General features: G+C 34.0%; 1 protein-coding gene across 6 annotated transcripts in view; it reads right to left on the bottom strand.

Annotated features, from left to right (window-relative positions):
* Nucleotides 1-19022, bottom strand: part of SHLD2 (shieldin complex subunit 2) — an 81725-nt gene that overhangs the window by 19827 nt on the left and 42876 nt on the right. For all 6 annotated transcript variants that reach the window (XM_006915438.3, XM_006915436.3, XM_025049358.1 and 3 more), the window contains 2 exons: nucleotides 12397-13905; nucleotides 8644-8751 (listed from right to left, as the gene is read on the bottom strand). In XM_006915438.3, the coding sequence (XP_006915500.1) occupies nucleotides 8644-8751; nucleotides 12397-13900 (1612 nt within the window). In that variant the 5' untranslated portion in view covers nucleotides 13901-13905. The remainder of the gene's footprint in view (nucleotides 1-8643; nucleotides 8752-12396; nucleotides 13906-19022) is intronic.

Here is a 19022-nt window from a genome sequence, read left to right on the forward strand (position 1 = left end):
CAAGCCGGTATTACAGGAAATGTTGGAGGGACTTCTTTAAGAAGAAATATATGCATCAAAAACAGGAATAAAGAATGGTAACAATTACATTCCTATCCATAAGTACCTTAAATGGAAAAGAATTAAGTGCTCCAACCAAAAGATAGAGTGGCTGAAAGGATAAGAAAACAAGACCCCTACATATGAAAAGGAAAGAGGCGGAAAAAGATATTGCTTTGATGGACTTAGAAGATACTTAAATCAGATAAAGATAAACATTATACGATTTCACTTACATGCGGAATCTAAGGAATAAAAACAAACTAATCAAAAACAGACTCACAAATGTAGTGGACAATTTGGTGACGTACAGAGGGGAGGGAAGTTTGGGGAGGCTGAGAGAATGGTGTGAAGGGTTGAAGAAGTACCAATTAGTAGCTGATGGATGGTCACGGGGATGGGGAGCACAGCATAGAAAATGCAGTTAGCATTAATACGTTGGCTAGGTGGAGGGTCAGAGGAGGGAGGGAGCAATTGGGTTGATCATTTTATGAACTATATAGATGTCTAACCAATGTACTATATGCTTGAAACTAATTAAAATAAATAAATTTTTTTTAAAAACTAACGTTAGACTTACAAAAAAGTGGCAAAATAGTAGAGTGCCCTTATGTTCCTCACTCTATATCCTCTAATATGAACATCTTACATAATCACAGAATAATTATCATGAACAGGAAATTAATACTGATTAAATATTATTAACTGATATTTTTAACTAATATTATTTTGTATAATGCCCCTCCATTTGGGTTTCTTCAATGTTTTCTTGTGATTGGAATGAAGTTATGCATTTTTGGCATGAATACCACAAAAATTATGCTGGGTCCTTCTCAATGCATCATAGCAAGGATTTCATGATATCTACATATCTTATTACTGCTATTTACTTTAATCAGTCAGTTAAGTTGGTGTCTGCCAAGTTTCTTCACTGTAAAGGTATTTTTCTCCTTGTAAGCTGATAATAAATATTTTGGGGAGATACATTGAGACTATGCAATGCTTTTTCTCCTCAGACTTCTACCTACTAATTTGAGCATCTCAGTGGATCCTTGTCTGCAATATTTATTACTGTGATGTTTGTCTAAAGGTAATTCCCTATTTTTCTCTTTTCTCTCACATGTATTCACTGGATCTCCATTGTGAGGAATGGAATCTTCTCATTTATTTATTTAGTAAATTAGTTACTTATTTATATCCACATGGACCTTTAAATATCTTATTCTATGCATTATAATCTAATACTATCATTATTTTTTACTTAAATTGTTCCAATTTTGGCCAGAAGGTGCTCTTTCATGTTGGCTCTCCTGTTCTTTTAACAGTTTTTTATGATACCACCAGATGTTCTGGGCTCACGTTGTATTCTCCCTGTCCCAATCCTGCAACCAACTACTTCTAACAGTGTTGGTTCATTTTTTAAAGAATGTTTAGAGACCAAGATCTTGGGCACTAGGTATGCTCATTGTTACTGAGGTGTCACTGTTTCTGTGTCCTCAGTAGACAAAGCTAGGAAACATACATATGTATATTAGCCCAACCATACACACATATCTACATTTCCATATCTTTTATCTGTTTATCTATATAACTATATATTGAAAACCCTGAGTTTATAATTAATACCTCTGACTCCAAAACAAAAGGCTTAACCTTCCCTTAATTTATTTCTCTCTACTACAGTGAGAAACCCAATTTTCATCATCTACAATTTATTTACTTATTTGTTCAAGTATATACGTAGACTTGATGCTAATCCACTCCCCTTTGAGAAAGTTTTACTAACTAGATATCGGCATTCTTGTATATTCCTTTTGTCTTTAGCCTTTCAGAATGCCGCTAATGTACTGTTTTCCACAGTTAACTTAGGTTTGTTCTTTTCTTCCCCTATCCTTCTGCGTGGTTATTTCCTTCATTTGTAATGCTGTTAGATTCATTTGTTAATGTTTGTATTCCATTTTGGGGTTCTCCTTCACCACATTATAGATAGTTTCAATTGTTTGTTTATTTGGGGTTTATGTGAAACATTACTATGATTCTGTGACTCAGAACCATACCAAAAGATATACTTAGAGAAGTGTCACTGCCTCTTCATTAATGCTACCCTATTTCCACTACCTCCTTCTTTCTATCCCTTTTCTACCCGCTCCCTGTATATAACCAATCTCTTTAGTTTTCAGTTTATCCTTCCTGCATTTTTTATTTTTTGCACAAATGAAAAGATACACATGTATTTTCTTATTCCTTTTTTCTTTCTTACATGAAGGACAGCATACTAATATATGTTCTTGAGCTTTGTGTTTTTCACATGACAATATATCCTGGAAATCACTTCACATCAGTTTATAGAGCTCTTTCTTTTATAGCTTCGCAATATTCCACTATGTGTGTATATCGTAATTTAATCAACCATTCTGTTATGTATGAGCATTTCAATTTTTCCCAATGTCTTGCAATTAAAAACAATACTGCAATAAATAAACTTTATTTTCACACTGCTGTAGCTGTATCTTCAAGATAGATTCCTAAAAGTAGGCTTGTTGGGTTAAAAGCAAGAACATGTGTAATTTTGTTAGGTATTGCCAAATATCTCTTCAGAAGGGTTGTAGTAATTTGTATTCCCATCAACAATGTATAAGAAGTCCTATTTCCCCACAGCTTCACCAACAGAATGTGTTGTCGTATATTTTTCAATTTTTGTCGATATGATAGGTAAAAAATGATATCTCTTTATAGTTTAATTTGAATATCTCATGTCTTTTCCCAACAGGTCCTTTGTCACTCAATTTTTAAGAGTTCAATATATTAGGAATATTGGCCTTTTGTCCAAGGTTTATGTTGCAAATATTCTAAGTTTACCAGTTGTCTTTTGATTTTGTTTATGGTGTTTTGGTCATTCAAATTCTTACTTTTCTGGAGTTAAATTTATCCACCTTGTTTTTACTGCCTCTGGATTCTGAGTAATAGTAAGAAAAAAGATTAAAGAGGAATTCATCTATTTCCTTCTAGTAGTTGTATGGTTTTATTTTTTACATTTATATTCTGAATACATTTGGAATACATTTATATTCTTTTACATTTATATTCTGAATACATCTTCTCTTTGTTGGGAGACATGAATCTAATTTTGTCTTGTTCTAAATGGCTACCCAGTTGCTTCAGCATCATTCATTAAAAAGTTAACCTTTACTTTGGTGATTTCAGATACCATCTTTGTCATTTACTAAATTATATGTATGTGGGTCTAATCCCGATCTTCCTATTCTATTCCACTTGTGTATGTGTCTATTCGTGGACCAGTATTGCACTGTTTTCGTTATAGAGGCTTAATAGTATGTTTTAATGCCAGGTAAGCCTAGTTCCTCAAAGCTTTTCTTTTTCAATGTTTTCCTAGCTATTTTTGCATGTTAGCTTTTCCATATGAATGTTGGTATCAACTTGTATATGCCATAACATAGCTTGTTGGTATTTTTATTGAGACTGCACTGAGTTTATAAATTAACTTATGGAGAACTGATATTATTATAATGTTGAGTCATCCTATCTAAAAATCAAGAATGTTGTCTTTCTATTTGTTCACATTTTTATTTCTTGGGGCGTTTAAAATTTTTATTCATATCGGTTTTGCACATTTCCTATTATATTTATTCTGAAATATCTTCTTTAATAGTGTTGTGAGTTTTTCCCTTCCATTATGCCCTCTGTTTAGAGTGTGTATATAAAAGCTATTGATTTACCATTAATTTTTGTATATTCTTACAACAGTGAATTCTTTGTTTGAATTGGTTTTATCTTTGATTTTTTGGAGTTTTCCAGAGATGTTATCAGAGCATTTGTACACAGAAATAGTTTTCATTCTTCTTCGCCCATTTAGATGCCCCTTCTTATCTAACTGCTTTAGTCAACTCTAGTATAATGATGAAGAGTAGCAGAGATAGTGGACATCCTTATCCTGTTCCTGATTTTAGTGGAAATGCCGCTAATGTTTCTCCATTAAATAAGATACTGGCATTAGGACTAAGAATATTTATTTTATTGATACAGTATCAATTGTATTATAACACTGTATTGATACTATATTTATCAATACTGAAGGAGAAAGTATCCCTCAATCCCTATTTCCTGAAGTGCTTTTAATAATAAATGGGTGTTAGATTTTGTCAAAGGGTTTCTCGACATCTATGGAGATAATCACATTTTTTCTTAATTTTTTAATAATATGGTATATGATATTCATGGATCTTCTAATATTGAACAAATCTTCCATTTATGGAATAAATCTCCCTTGGTCATTATTTCCTTAATGTGGTATTAGATTTCAACTACTAATATTTCATTTAGACTTTTTGCATCAATAATCATGTATAATACTGGTCTGTATGTTTATTCGTAGTACTTTTATTTGGTTTAGGTGTCAGGATTATACTTGCTTTATAAAAGAAATTAGGAAGTTTCCTTCTTCAATACTCTGGAATAATTCATAGAGCACTGGAACTATCTGGTCTTTGAAGGTTTGCTCTAATTTTCCTATGAAACTACCTGGACCAGGCGCTTTTTTGTATGGTAGTTCCTGAATAACTTTCTCTATTTTTTCTTTAGAAACCAGTGTCTCTAATGGGGTAAATTCTGGCAATCTGTATTTCCCTAGAAAATTATACATTTAGATTTTTTCAAATTTATTTGCATAAGATTCTAAAAAGTAATTTTATTGGTTTTTAACTTGTTTCAATAATTATTTCCTCTTTATTTGTTTCTTTATATTTGTGCTTTCTCCCTTTTTATTTAATCAAATTAACTGGTTGGTTCATCTATTTTATTTTTGGAAACAGAATTTCGATTCATTAATTTATTGTATTTCAATTCTCATTAATCTCTGCTTTTATCTTTATTATTTAATTCCTTGTGATTTTTTTGGTTTACTTTGTTGTTCTTTTGCTGATTTTCTGAGTTCGGAATTTAATTCATTTATTTTTTTTCTTTAATTTTCATTGATAAAAGTGTCTAGCTAATAGATTTTTCTCTGATATCTATCTTAAATGCATCTCACAGATTCTGATATGTATTGTTTTCATTATTATTTCTGAAAAATACTATAATATCCAGTTTGTATTCCCTTTCACCCAGAACTTCTTTAATAGGTTTTAAAATTTCCAGATAATCTTTTTGTTGTTGTTGTTACAAATTCTAGTTTTACAGCATTTGATTAGCATGTTTATAAATAATTCTACTTTATAGAAGTTATTGATATTTTCTTTGTGACTTAATAGAACCAATATTTCTGAATGTGTAGTGAGCACATGAAAAGAATGTGTATTTCTATTATTGGAGTGTAGAGTTCAATTTATATCCATAAGATCTACCCATTCACTATGTTACTTACATCATTTATATCTTTAGTTATATTCTGTATATTAGCCCTTGTGTCATTAGAGAAGTGCAAATTAAAACCACCATGAGATATCGATGTAACAGATTAAAACAGCTAAAATAAAAATACGATGATATCAAATGCTGGCAAGGATGTAGAGAAACTGGAAGATATATTGCTGGTAGGAATTTAAAATGGTACAGCCACTCTAGAAAATAGTTTGGCAGTTTCTTATAAAACTAAGCATGTACTTACTCCAACGGTCTGACTATATGACACAGCAAATGCACTCTTAGACATTTATGCCAGAGAATTGAAAATGTATATTCACACAAAAACCTGTATACAAATTTCATAGCTGCATTATTCATAATAGCCCATATTAAGAAACAACCCAAATGTTCATCAGCAGCTGTACAATTAAACAAACCCTGGTACATCCATACAATGAAATACTGCTCAGCAATGAAAAGAAATAACTATTGATATATGCAGTAACTTGGATGGATCTCAGGGCACTATGTTCAGTGAAAGAAAGCCAATCTCAAAAGATTACATTTATATAACATGTTCCATTTACATAACACTCTCAAAATGGCAGAGTTGAGATGGAGACCAAATTAATGGTTGCAAGAGGACAGATAGGGATTGGACCAGGGGAGGTATTAAAGAGGTAGCATGAAGTCTACAGCCATGCCACCCTGAATATGTCCAATCTTGTCTGATCTCAGAAGCTAAGCAAGGTCAGGCCTGGTTAGTACTTGGATGGGAGACCACCTAGGAAGACCCGGTGCTGCAGGAGTGTTAAAAAAAAAAAAGAGGTAGCATGAGGGAGTTCCTTTGTGGTGATGAAACAGTTAAGTATTTTTATCGTGGTGGTGGTAACACAAATTTATACATGGGATCAAACTGCACAGAACTACACACACACACACACACACAAGTGCATGTGAAAACTGAATAAGGTCTGTAGTCTAATTAATAGTATTATGGCAATGTCACTTTCCTGGTATTGACATTGTAACTAAAGTTATATAAGATGTCACCTTATGGAGGAAGCTAGGGGAAGGGCTCATGAAACTTTATGTACTATTTTTGCAATCCCCTGAATCTATAATTTCAAAATTAAAAGTTTTTTAAATGATAAAATCAATGAATATTATCTTTATGCTATTATGACTCTGACACCTATTTCAATGTATTATTTTTTTTCTACACCACCAAGCAGTTAACTCAATTCTGACACTATCTAGCTGGAGATAGCATCAGATCCTACAAGTTAAGGGTTCAGATCTACAAGACGGTCTCTCCCCACTCCCCCACTTCAGACACCAATCATAAGTTCAGGCTGTCACCTGTGCTTCTGATTGATGTACTATAGATCAGAGGTTCTCATAATCCTCTCCTCAGATTCGATTAATTTGCTAGAGAGGCTCACGGAACTCAGAGAAACATTTACTTACACTTACCAGTTTATTATAAAGGGTAACATCCTTTATAATATCCTTATATTAGATAGAAAAGGAACATAGGGCAAGGCATGTAAGAAGGGGCACAGTGCTTGCATGCCCTCTCTGGGCATTCCACTCTCCCGCATCGCCACATGTTCAGCAACCTGGAAGCTCTCTAAACTCTATCTTTTTGGGTTTTTAATGGAGATCTCATTATATAGGCATGATTGATTAAATCACTGGCCATTGGCGATTGAGTCAATCTCCAACTCTTCTCCCCTCCCAGGGGGAATGAAATTTCCAACCCTCCAATCACATTGTTGGTTCCCCTGGCAAGCAGCCCATATTCTTAAGTGCTTTCCAAAAGTCACTCATTAATTCAGGTATGGTTGGAAGGGGTTCATTACAAATATCAGGACACGATGACTGCTCTTATTAGTTAAAAAATTCCAAGGGTTTTAGAAGGTCTGTACCAGAAATGGGGACAAAGACCAAATATATATTTCATATTATAAATCCCAATAACACAACTAATAATTCTAAAATTTATGTCTTAATTTTAAACCTTTTATCTGAGTTCTAGACTTCATTTCCAATCTCTACATGACATCTTCACTTGGATGCCTCAGAGATATCTAAAACTTAACACGCCTAAAACAGAACCCTTAATTTCCCCCATGAACCTGTTCCCTCTTAGCCTTTTCTAATAAAGGCTACTATCTAATTACTGAAACCAGAAACCTAGTAGTAGTAGATTCCTCCTCTTCCATCATCCCCAAATCTACACCATCAGAAAATTCTGTTAACTCTATTTACAGCTACATCTCAAATCCATCCATTTCTCATTATCTCCACTGGCCTCCCATTATCTCTCAATTTGTGACAACATGGATAGAGCTTGAAAATATCATAGTAAGCAAGGTAAGTCAGATGGAAGAAGAATCATGATTTCACTAATATATGGGATATAAAACTGAAAGCAACAAATGAACAAACAAGACAAACAAACAAAAACTCATAGCCACAGCTAACAGTGTGGTGGTTACCAGAGGGAAAGCGGGGAAGGGTAATAAATAAAGGGGGTTAAATCTATGGAGACAGAAGCAGATTTGAATTTGGGTGGTGAAGACAAAATGCAATATACAGATGATGTATTATAAAATGGTAGTTGAAATCTACATAATTATATAAACCAATGTCACCCCCCAATAAATTTAATAAAATTAAAAAAATAATAATCAAAAATGGATGTTAGAGAAGGAAGATGGTTTTTCCTCGCAGTGGTAGATAGAAGAACAAGGATTCAAACACAACTGTCTGACCATAAAACTCATGCTCTTTTTATTGCCTCAAGGATTCTTAATCAGAGACTCAGAAATTCCATAGAGGAAGGTCCATAGGTCCATTTGGAAGGTCCATAGAACCACTTGGTATTATATGAAAAGTTTTGTGTCTATCTACTTAAATCCATTTTTCTGGAGAAATGGCCCATAGCTTCTCAAAGAGGTCTATCACTCCCTAAATGGTTGAGAACAACCACTATACTAAGAAAAATAAGAAAATGAAACACAAACTCTAATATTTCTTAAAATACATATGATTTACAATGTACAAGTTCATTTTTATAAATTCTATTTTCAGTCTTACTAAACAAAATAAAGCAATACTCTCCAACGAACTTGTTTAGAAAACATTTTGTAAAATTACCATTTTAACTCTACTTGTTTCTAATACATATATATACTTTAAATACTAAGAAATTATTATATTTAAAATGTATCTTACATTCTTCATGCTGGACAGATGAATAAATCCCAAGATTTAATAACTGACTGGTAAATGTTGATTGTAGTATTGTCTCACCAATCCAATGATCTTCACGAACAGTAACATCTGGAAAGGGGGAAAAAGTTCTGATCATAACATAAATTCCTTCACACTATGGTTAACTTACCATTCACAGCAAAATATTATGCATGCCTCCCACATATCAGGCAACTAAAATTTAAATATGTTAAATGATCTGTTTAACAGAACAAAATGATGAAACAGCAAATCCAAAATCTGAACCTAGATTTGTATTATTGTATATAGGTAAGATAACAAAATTGCTTCTGTATATTCAAATAATATCAATATGGAAGCTCACTGCTCCACAGAGAATGTTTAATGGCTTTTGTTTACGTAAGACAAATGTTACAATGTATACTTCTGATAAAAGTAAATCATTCAGAACCAAGAAGCAAAAATAGTGGTTCCAAAGTAGTAGTGCCTAGAATTAATAATACTCAGTCTGCATTTACCCCTTCTGCTATAACATATATGAATATAGGCCATTCTTAAAGGACTTTAATTATTTTTCCCTAAAAAGCATGGCAATCACCGTTTCTGGATATTAAAAGTGAAAGACTTTGGAGGTAAGGAACACCTACTAATGGGAAAAAAAACACTGTACAATCTTAAAGATCACTTAGTGGAACTAAACACACCAATAGACAGAAAGAATCCTAAGTAGAGCAAAAACTGTAAGTTAGAGACAGACAGATTGATCCCAGGCAGGATGTTATCAGTGTATAAAATGTTAGAAGTGTAAAGATATACTAACAGTAGCAAAATAATTTGGAGATAATAAGAAAAACAAGGATGCATATATTCCACATAATCACTTGCAAAGTCAAATTGTAGACCCCCTCCTCAGCTTCAAACTCATCTACTCATTTATCCACAACTGCCTAATTCCTGACTAGATATTCTACTGGCTCCCTAAACTCAGCATTACTCAAACTTGCTTTTCTTCTCTTTGGCAGTATGCTGCTAGCCAGGTAAATTAAAATGTGAAGTCATCCTGAACTTCTATTTCACCCTTTCCACCTTTGCCACCAAAACCCCTGTTGATTCTGCCTCTTGAGTCTTCCCACAGCCCTGCCACTGCCACTGTTTACATCATACACACCCCTTTCTCTTGGCAGGTTCCCACGCCCCCACACCTCTAATCCATGTCCCACAGTGCTAATGAGTGGTTTATCAAGAACATTAATGTAATCCCTTAACTTGCTTAAAAAATACTCATGGCTCCCCACTGCCTGGCCAGGACTAGCTAGCACTGCATTCAAGACTTTCAGAATGCCAGTTCCTCTGAAAGGAACAGACGAAAAATTCTAAGGAGAGCCTTCTGAAAACTAGATTGTAAAACTTATGTCAATTAGTGAGGTATTAATTATTGGTGAGAGTGGGGGGGATAGCCCAGCCCTTTCCTCCTGGTTCTTTGTCCACCCGCTGATAATGCCCTAACTCCTCTTCTGTTGTTCTTTAAACATTGTAGTTTCTCACACTTAAGTTCCAAGTCCTCTTCTCTCTTAACTCTAGTCCCTTAAACAATCCTTACTTACAGTATCTCTTCATTCTAATGCTAAAAGTATAATAGCAAAACGTCAATTGTGTTACTGAATGAAATGTGATCTGGAATATATTTGTTATATAGAATTTTTCAGTTTTGAGGTATATGCTCAGTAGGTAGTAAGGGATACTCAACATAGAGATAGAATAATGCACAATTGGATGCAATTAAAAGGCAATTTCACCCATAAATTTATATGTAAATATAATTTCACTGCTTAATTGGAACAATGGAAAAGAACAGACTTCTCTTTTTTTCCACAAAGTTTCCACCTTTCCACACAAACAAAAGAAACTTATTCAGAAATTTGTGAACTAGATACCTTTTTTCCTAAGGAAATAAGGCAAAACAGAAAAAAAAATGTTTTTAAAAAGGTGTTATAGAAATAATGTTAATATCCTATAAAAGGAAAATGATTAAGTGAACTGTGATAAAGTCACCTGATAGAATGTTATCTAGCTGTTGACAACTCTGTGGACCTTGGGAAAAATACAGAGATAGCAGGCTTGAGTTTCTACCTGCTAGGAAAAGACCTCCAGTGAGGCTCACCCACTGACAGTAATTGTCTTGGTGAAATAAACATGGTCCAGGGTACAGCCCTCTCTTTTTATTCTGGGGAACCTGATTTTTGTCAGCTCTCCGAAAATAGATTTCAGCTCTGCAACATAAGCTCACATTAAACAAGGTAATGAGACAAATAACAAAAACATAACACAATTTTTTAAAAAATTTACGCGGCATTAATAACCAAAGAAACGGACACTTGCAGCTTATTCTCACCTTGCAGGCAGTTTTACACCTGGGAAGCCAAATCATGAGCAAAGTGCTGCTCAGTGAGCACTGAACCAGAACAAAAGGAATTAGATGAATTGACTTGCCAGCAAATAAGATATTGCCAATGGGATGATATTATGCTAAACCTGTTAGTTATAATCCTTTGCTTACCTCAGTATCAGAGACTGCACCTGACAATGTTATACAAATACCGAGGTATATTATTAGCCAAAGTTCTCGTTCCCCCAGCAAATCATTTGGTAAGAATACCGATGATTGCAAGATTTTTCTTTTTTTAAGCTTTTAAGGCTGATCTATACTTCTTCTCTTATCACATTCTTTCTTTAGGTATGTTATTAAGCTTAATTTCCTCCTGGTCTGGAATTCATCCTCGAAATGACTGGTATCTCTGCTCTAAAACGTGTATTGATTTTAAATCAATAAAGAAATGTAACAAAACATTAAATTTCTTATGTCAGGCGAAAAAGGATAAAAACTGTACATTCTTTATGATTACGACTATGTAGAAAGAGTGGTTTCTGGACTCTATGTGAAATCTTGGGTATGCCACTTCCTAGATGTGTGAAATTGGGCAAGTTACTTTACTTTTCTGGGTCTCAGTTTCCTCAAACTGAAAAATAGGGATAATAATCAGTGCCGTCTTCATATAGTTGTTGTAAAGGGTTGATATTACATTTATGTTCTAAAACAGAGTCTGACACAAAGGAAATTCCCAATAAATATCAGCTTTTTTATATGTATGTAAACACATTTTAAGAAGCATAGGGAAGATAACTGGAGATAACACTCCAAAACTCTACTGGTGGTAATGAGATTGTTATATTAGGAGTTTTCCTTTCCATATTTCAAAATGTAATTAACATAATTTCAATAATTTTAAAGTGCAATAGAAATTCTATATCTGTTCCCTAAATAAGAATATAATGTGCACAGCATGAGTGGGGATTAAGTAAAATAGTAGAAATGCTGTCCTTTCATCATCAAACTGCTAATATAGTTAAAGGGTTAAAAATAAGACACAGACAAAACCATAGGAAAACAAAGAAAGAGCCTGATGACATGACCTGAAAGCTAATATAGTGAATAAATAGGAGAGGCAACCAGGAAAGTTTCTTAGAGAGAAGATGAGTGAAAAGGAGGGACAGAACTCAGAAGGCTAGAACAAAGCCCCAGAAATGCCAATGCACAGGTTACTGGGCAATGGTAAGGAGGCTAATGTGGATGCTATATAAAGGGATTAATTATGCTAGAGCCTAGAGAGACAAATGAGAAAGTAAGTCCTCAAGTGGGAGGGGGACTTATAAAGCTTTATAAAATAAACTATCACTATACCATGAAGACCTTACCTGTGAGTAAAATTATATCACCAAGAAACACTGTTAGTGCCCAAAATGCAGCAGTCCTCCACAGAAACACCTTCTTTTTAATTTCTGATTGGTCAATTACCACAATTGTTGCTAAAGGCACTTTAGAGCCAGAATTTGGTCCAGATTTTATATTTATTTCTTTCACATGACATGGAGCTAACACCATGACTAAACAATTATACTTCTGACTTTTAGAATCACAATTTTTTATTAATGATATTTTCTTAATACCCTTAAATTCAGACACATTCCTCTGGTCCCTTGCTACAGTAGGATCTCTTGCATTAGAAAGCAACTTCATTTTCTTAGATACTTGGAGAACTTTAGAGAGAGCTTTAGGATGGCCCAATTTATCTTCAGAGGTCCAATTTCTTTTAATAGAATGTTTGTGGAAGGTACTGAGTTGGGAACACAGTATTCCTGAGCTACATGACTCAATACATATCTCGTTTGGTGGCAGTCTCTCTTCAAAACCGAAGAGTTCTTGAGATCTTTTATTTTCTTCAAGACCTTTATCAGAGTTTATGTGAATGTGGCTACTTTTTGTTTCCGGACAAACGGGACTAAAAAGTTCAAGGGAAAATGCTTGGTTTTGTCCACTTTCACATCCTTCTTCATAATCATTAGGGTGAATCAAATTATCTTCAGTTATTTCTATTTCCCCATGACTTGCTTTTGGTTCAATCTTCATGTTTAGAGTCCCTTTATTTATAGAATTCTCCTCTTTATACTTCCTTTGAGCTAAAAAAGCAACCTGGCTAGAGGTCATGATACTGAGAAATTCAGTATCAGTAGATACGTTAAGGTCTGAGACCTTCTTAACTGCTCTTTCAGACCTTGGCTTATCCACTGTGTCAGAGGAAAGGAACTCCAGACACTGGTTTTGCATTTCATGATGTTCTATTGGTACACACTTTGTTTTGATAGCTCCTGGTCCTATATTAATCTGTTCAGTACTACAAACCAAATCCAATATATCTGCACGCTTATGGTCTAACTGAAAGGAATTTTTTTGGATATTTGGACCACATATATTTGATTGATCTTTATGCTGTTCATCTGTGATTTTATTTTTACTGAAAAGCTTTTGATACTTTTCTTCTTCAGTTAAATGCTGAATTCTGCCCTTAAATTCACATATTTGTACATCAGAGTTTGTTACATCACTCATCCCTAAGGGGTGACTCTTCTGGAATTTTATAGTCTGTGTTTCAGAAATACAATGAACAGATCTATTCACAGAGTTTGCTAAAAAACGACAATTAAGAAAATCTGGAGGGCCAGTAGCTTCTAGGACTTGACAGTCTTCAAGATTCTTGCATTTTTCATCCTTCAGATATAAAGAATGTTGATTGTATAAAAACTGAATTTTTTTCCAGGGGTCAGCAGTGAACATTAAAGAAATTGGTTCCTGTGATACTCTCATTTTCAATGGACCAATTGGAGCACCCCAAAAAATGTGGACTTCAGATCCTCTACTCATGGTTTCTGAAAAAAATGAAAATCTAAAATGAGTATTTTGTCAGTAATTTTTATATACTGATATTAACATACTGAAAGCAAATGTAATATAAACTATTAATCAAAAACACAATTAATAGAGGTGATTTATATTGGTACTCCATTTAATTATAAAATTCATAAATATACAAGAAATCATAAGGACAAATCAAAACATCCACAAAATGTCCTCATGTAAAGACTCTAATAAATTAAATTAAATGCTATTAAAAAAAACTTTAAGGAAAATGAAGCTAAGTATACTAACATCAAATGAATAAATAAATTCTCAGTATGTTCATTTCTTATGTTGTATAAATTTAACCATTTAAATAATAAGTTAGTAAAGAAAGGGAAGAAAGGCATTTGTTTAATTATATAATAGTCACCTTCAAATTTCCTGTTTTCCTTACTACATAGATTATTTCGGGGTCTACTTCCTTGAACTGTGAACTCAATTCCCAAGACCAAACAGAAGGCTCAACCAGAAGAGAAAGAAAATAAAAAACTAAGGCTCTCTTTAAAATGTACAAGTGACTATATTATCTATCTTCAGTCCAATGTGTTTGCATAATCATTAATTGTTTCTATATTTTTTAATCTTCTCTAAAATACAAAGAGATTAAGAATAGTCATTTTATAATATACAGGTAACAGAAACTCATTATAACTTAAACTATTTTCCATTAACTGTGGTCCATGATATAAGCATCATATTTACTGAGATAAAAATAATCATACCACTATTTACTTGATAATAACTGACTTTCAAAAAGTATGTTTTAAATAGATCTATTCCTAGCGTTTCCTGAAAACTTTTTTAACTGTGCTACAGGACAGAAAGATAATAAGGTTCTTGGCCTAAGAAAACTGTCAGCCTGGTTTTAAAAAACAAAAAAGAGAGAAAAATAGAGAATGTAAACTAATCGTTTCAAAATAATGTAATAGATAACTATAAGCTATAAACAGGAAACTATAATCTACTGGAGAAGAATGCTACAATGGAAGAAAAGCATTTTGCTAAGAGCATTTAAAGAAACAAACAAACAAAAATAGCATTGTAAAAGCAGAGTTATGAAAGACTATGGTATGATCAAGCACTTTTGATTAGACTGGAGAATTCTTTGTAAAAAAATAAGGTTAGAAGGTTTCAAATCATGAAAAGTCCACAAGGAAGTATAGGAAGTACAGAAGTATACAGGAAAGGAAGAATAAGCTAAGAAATGATAGCTATAGTTCCCAGTCATTCCTCATTCCTTAAAGATTTGCTCATTATACCTCTTCTGAGTCTAATTATTGTGAATTCAGTATCAATGTGGATGTCCTTCCAATACCCTGGCCTCTTGGCTCCTTGACCTTCTCTTCTCCATTGATTCTATTCTCCACCTTAACTTCAGTTATCCATTCTCATATACCTTAGCATTATCAATATTTGTACACTTTTCCCTGATTCCAATTTTAAGCTTTCAAAACTCGGACTACTTTCTCCTATCTTCCAACTTACTCCCTCTAAACGCACAACTCCAACAACCCTCAGACCACATAGGACCTACAATGAACAAGCTGACGGCACCACATTTTTACAGCCTCATTCTTCACCTTCCTCCTTAACTGGCTTAGATTTCACAAACCATTATTGTAATTACTCCCTATCATACATCTCTAATTCTGCTCTCCTCTCCAAGGTATTTGCCCAACTAAACTCAAACACTGGTTAAATCATCAATTACTCTGCACCTGTAGCCCAATGGCTTGAAGTAACTAGAAAAAAAATTCACAATTATCTCAAAACTAGTCTCGTTACCACTAACCTCAGATGCTACCTGGCAATCTTATCTATTTCTATTCATTCACTCTTAAAGGTAACTCTTTTACACCTTTGCACTTTTAAAATCTCCAGCATCTCCTCCCCTATCCTCAAGTTTAGCTGGTGACCATGACACCATTTCCATTACAAGCTCTCAACAACATATCGACACAGCTCTATTGTACCCATATACTTTGCCACTATGGATGAATTGCCCATGCTTCTATTCAAAGCCATCTCTTCCTCACTTAGACATTAGATCTTATTCTTGTTTTCCTACTCAGGCTCCAAAACTTCTCCCTTTCTCTCCTACATCACTGATTTTTCTCTCATTACTGGAGCATCTCCATCAACATCAAAACATGCTTTTACACAAAGAGGTAAGACCAGCTGTAAGCCGAGGGGAAAGGCCTCAGAGGAAACACACACACACACACATGCACACACACGCGCACACACACGCACACACCCACCATGCTTTTACACAAAGAGGTAAGACCAGCTGTAAGCCGAGGGGAAAGGCCTCAGAGGAAACACACACACACACACATGCACACACACGCGCGCACACACGCACACACCCACACACACTCACGCACACAATGCTATTATTTTTTCTCATGTTGTTATTCCTCACCTCTTATACCCCTCCATTTATTGCACCATTTTTCTGCTCCCCTCTACAGTGAAATTCCTTGAAAGAAAAATTCTCTATACTCCCTCTGCCCCCATTCTCTCTTAAATCCACTCCAGTCAAGCTTTGTTCCAAACCACTCCACTGAAACAGCATATTTCAAAGCTTCCAATAACCTCCACATTGCCATCAGTCAACTCTCCATTTTCAGCTTACTCGGCCTAGGAGCAGCATTAGACACCACTGATCACTCCTTTGGTGAAACATTTTTTTGATTGGCTTTAGGGTTACTACATCCTCTGGATTCTCATTCTACCTCGCATTACCTCACCAGATGCCTCAGTCTTCTTTGCTAGCTCCTCCTCATCTCAACTTCTTGCTCAAAGGCCCAGCACTTGGATCTCCCTCTGTACTCACTATCTAGGAGATTTCATTCTGTCTCAGAGTTCTAAATATCTTCTACACACTAATGACTACTACATGTATGTCTCCATGATAACCTCTCCTCCGAACTCTTAAATCCTTATCCAACTTTCTACTTACTCCTCATTGCCACGAAAGTCTAATAGGCATCTGTGCAGAGTTAACAGGGCAAGCCTAAAACTACTGTCCTTAAAAAGGCCTGCTTATAAGGTGGGTCCATGGCTGGCATCTGTGAATTTATATTTCAGGAGAGTTCACACCATTCCTTGATAAGAATAGCTCACTGTGCCTAAACTGTCTATGTAAACAATGTTATAATGAACACTTGCTTTCCTTCTGAGAGACTGCAATTTTGATATGTACTAGGCAGAGAGTGGCTATGTGATCAGGACTCGTTAGAAAAATGGCTGATTATAGGTCTGAGGTAGGAATGTACAAGATGAACTTGAAATATCTCATCATACCAGAAAGCAATAAAACTATAAAAGACTACTAGGATTGTGTTAAAAGAATTCAGGAACCAACTTAAAGAGTTCCACTGGTCAAAGTTAGGCAATCTGAGCATCAATAAGAATGATTATTGTATGGACTATAACACATCAAATGTGTTCAAATCCACGAGTTCAAAAGGATAACTAAAACAAACTCACACAATGATCACCTTTAGAGGCTACTGGGTGACTAAATAATTGTTTTAAAAGTTGGTGAATGAAATAAAAGAAAATTTTTACTAATAGTATCTCAAGATGACCAACTATTTGATGAGAGGAAATCTCTCTTTATAGAAGTGTTTGCCTAATAAACAAACAAAAAAACATCTAAAGGTAGATGTTGTAAGGGAGAGCAGAGGGAATCTATAGATTAAGACCAATTACAACATATAAACCTTATTTAGATCCCAATTTGAAGACACAAATTTAAGAATATAATAAGACAGTTGGAGAAACTGAAACCATGGCTGATATAACTTTAAGAGATTATTTTTTAGTGAGATAATGTTATTAAGTCTATATATGAAAGAATTATATGTTAGAGATGCATAATGAGTATTTGCAGATAAAATGGTGTGACATCTCAGATTTCTTTAGAACACTGGGAGGGTAGAGGGAGTGAGGGTATAGAAGAAACAAGATGGGCTATGCGTTGATAACTATTGAGGAAGGGAGATGCAACACAGAGGTTCACTGCACTAATTGCTCTACTTTTGTACATGTTTTAAATTCTTTTTTGTTGTTGTTTAAAAAAAAAATACTGTTTCCTACTCACAGAACCAGGAAAAGATTTCTTGGTTCTGTTTAACAATACCCTAGACTGAAGAACTCTTACACTGCTGATAGAACAATAAATAGGTATGCCACTTTGAAAACCAATTTGGTGAAGCTGAGGATGCACATACTATAAACCAAATAATTCCACTTCCAAATTTCTGCCCTGAAGAACTCTTGTACATATATAAACACGAAAACATGTACAAGAATGATCATGAGAGACTTTATAAGCAAATAATTTAGAACCTAAATGTCCATGAAGAAGAAAATAGATAAATCATGGAATATTCAGAGAAAGACAACTATATGACAGCAAAAATAAATGACTATGAGTTACATGTTAACATGGATACATCTACAAGCATACCTTTAAATGAAAGAAGCAATTTGAAGAACATATAATTTATAGTATCAATATACTGAGTTTTAAAATGTGCCTGAGAATAAAACACCAAATTCAGGATCATGGTTACCTTTGAGAGGGGCGTATGGTGATGTGACAGACAACAGGTACACAAAGAGCTTTTCAATGTACTGAATATATTTTATTTTTTTTAACTAGGTATGTTTAAAACAGAGGTGTTCCTTATATTGCTCAACATATTTTATAATATTTAAAAAATTCTATAAAAAAACATGGAGAAGCAACATTAAGAATAATTTTTTTTAGTTCCTATATTTTAAAAGTTTGTGAAGAATAATGAATGTGCATTATTTTCAAAATAATCCAATCTTTTTTGTTTGGTAATTCAGGTTTTCTTTCACAATCTTCAAACAAAATATGATGTTTCAATAGTTGTATAACAATGGACCTAAATCTAACACTGGAGAATAAGAGTTAAGAACAATGATGGCAGCTGTTCATGTATTAGCAACTAAAACAGATATACTGGAATGTTCAAACAGTTAATAATACTGAATTATTACCAAGGAAACAAAATTATAATAATAGTTTAAGTGTCAAGTTTTAACC

This window comes from Pteropus alecto, unplaced genomic scaffold, assembly GCF_000325575.1.
Source record: "Pteropus alecto unplaced genomic scaffold, ASM32557v1 scaffold155, whole genome shotgun sequence".
Classification (NCBI taxonomy): Eukaryota; Metazoa; Chordata; class Mammalia; order Chiroptera; family Pteropodidae; genus Pteropus; species Pteropus alecto.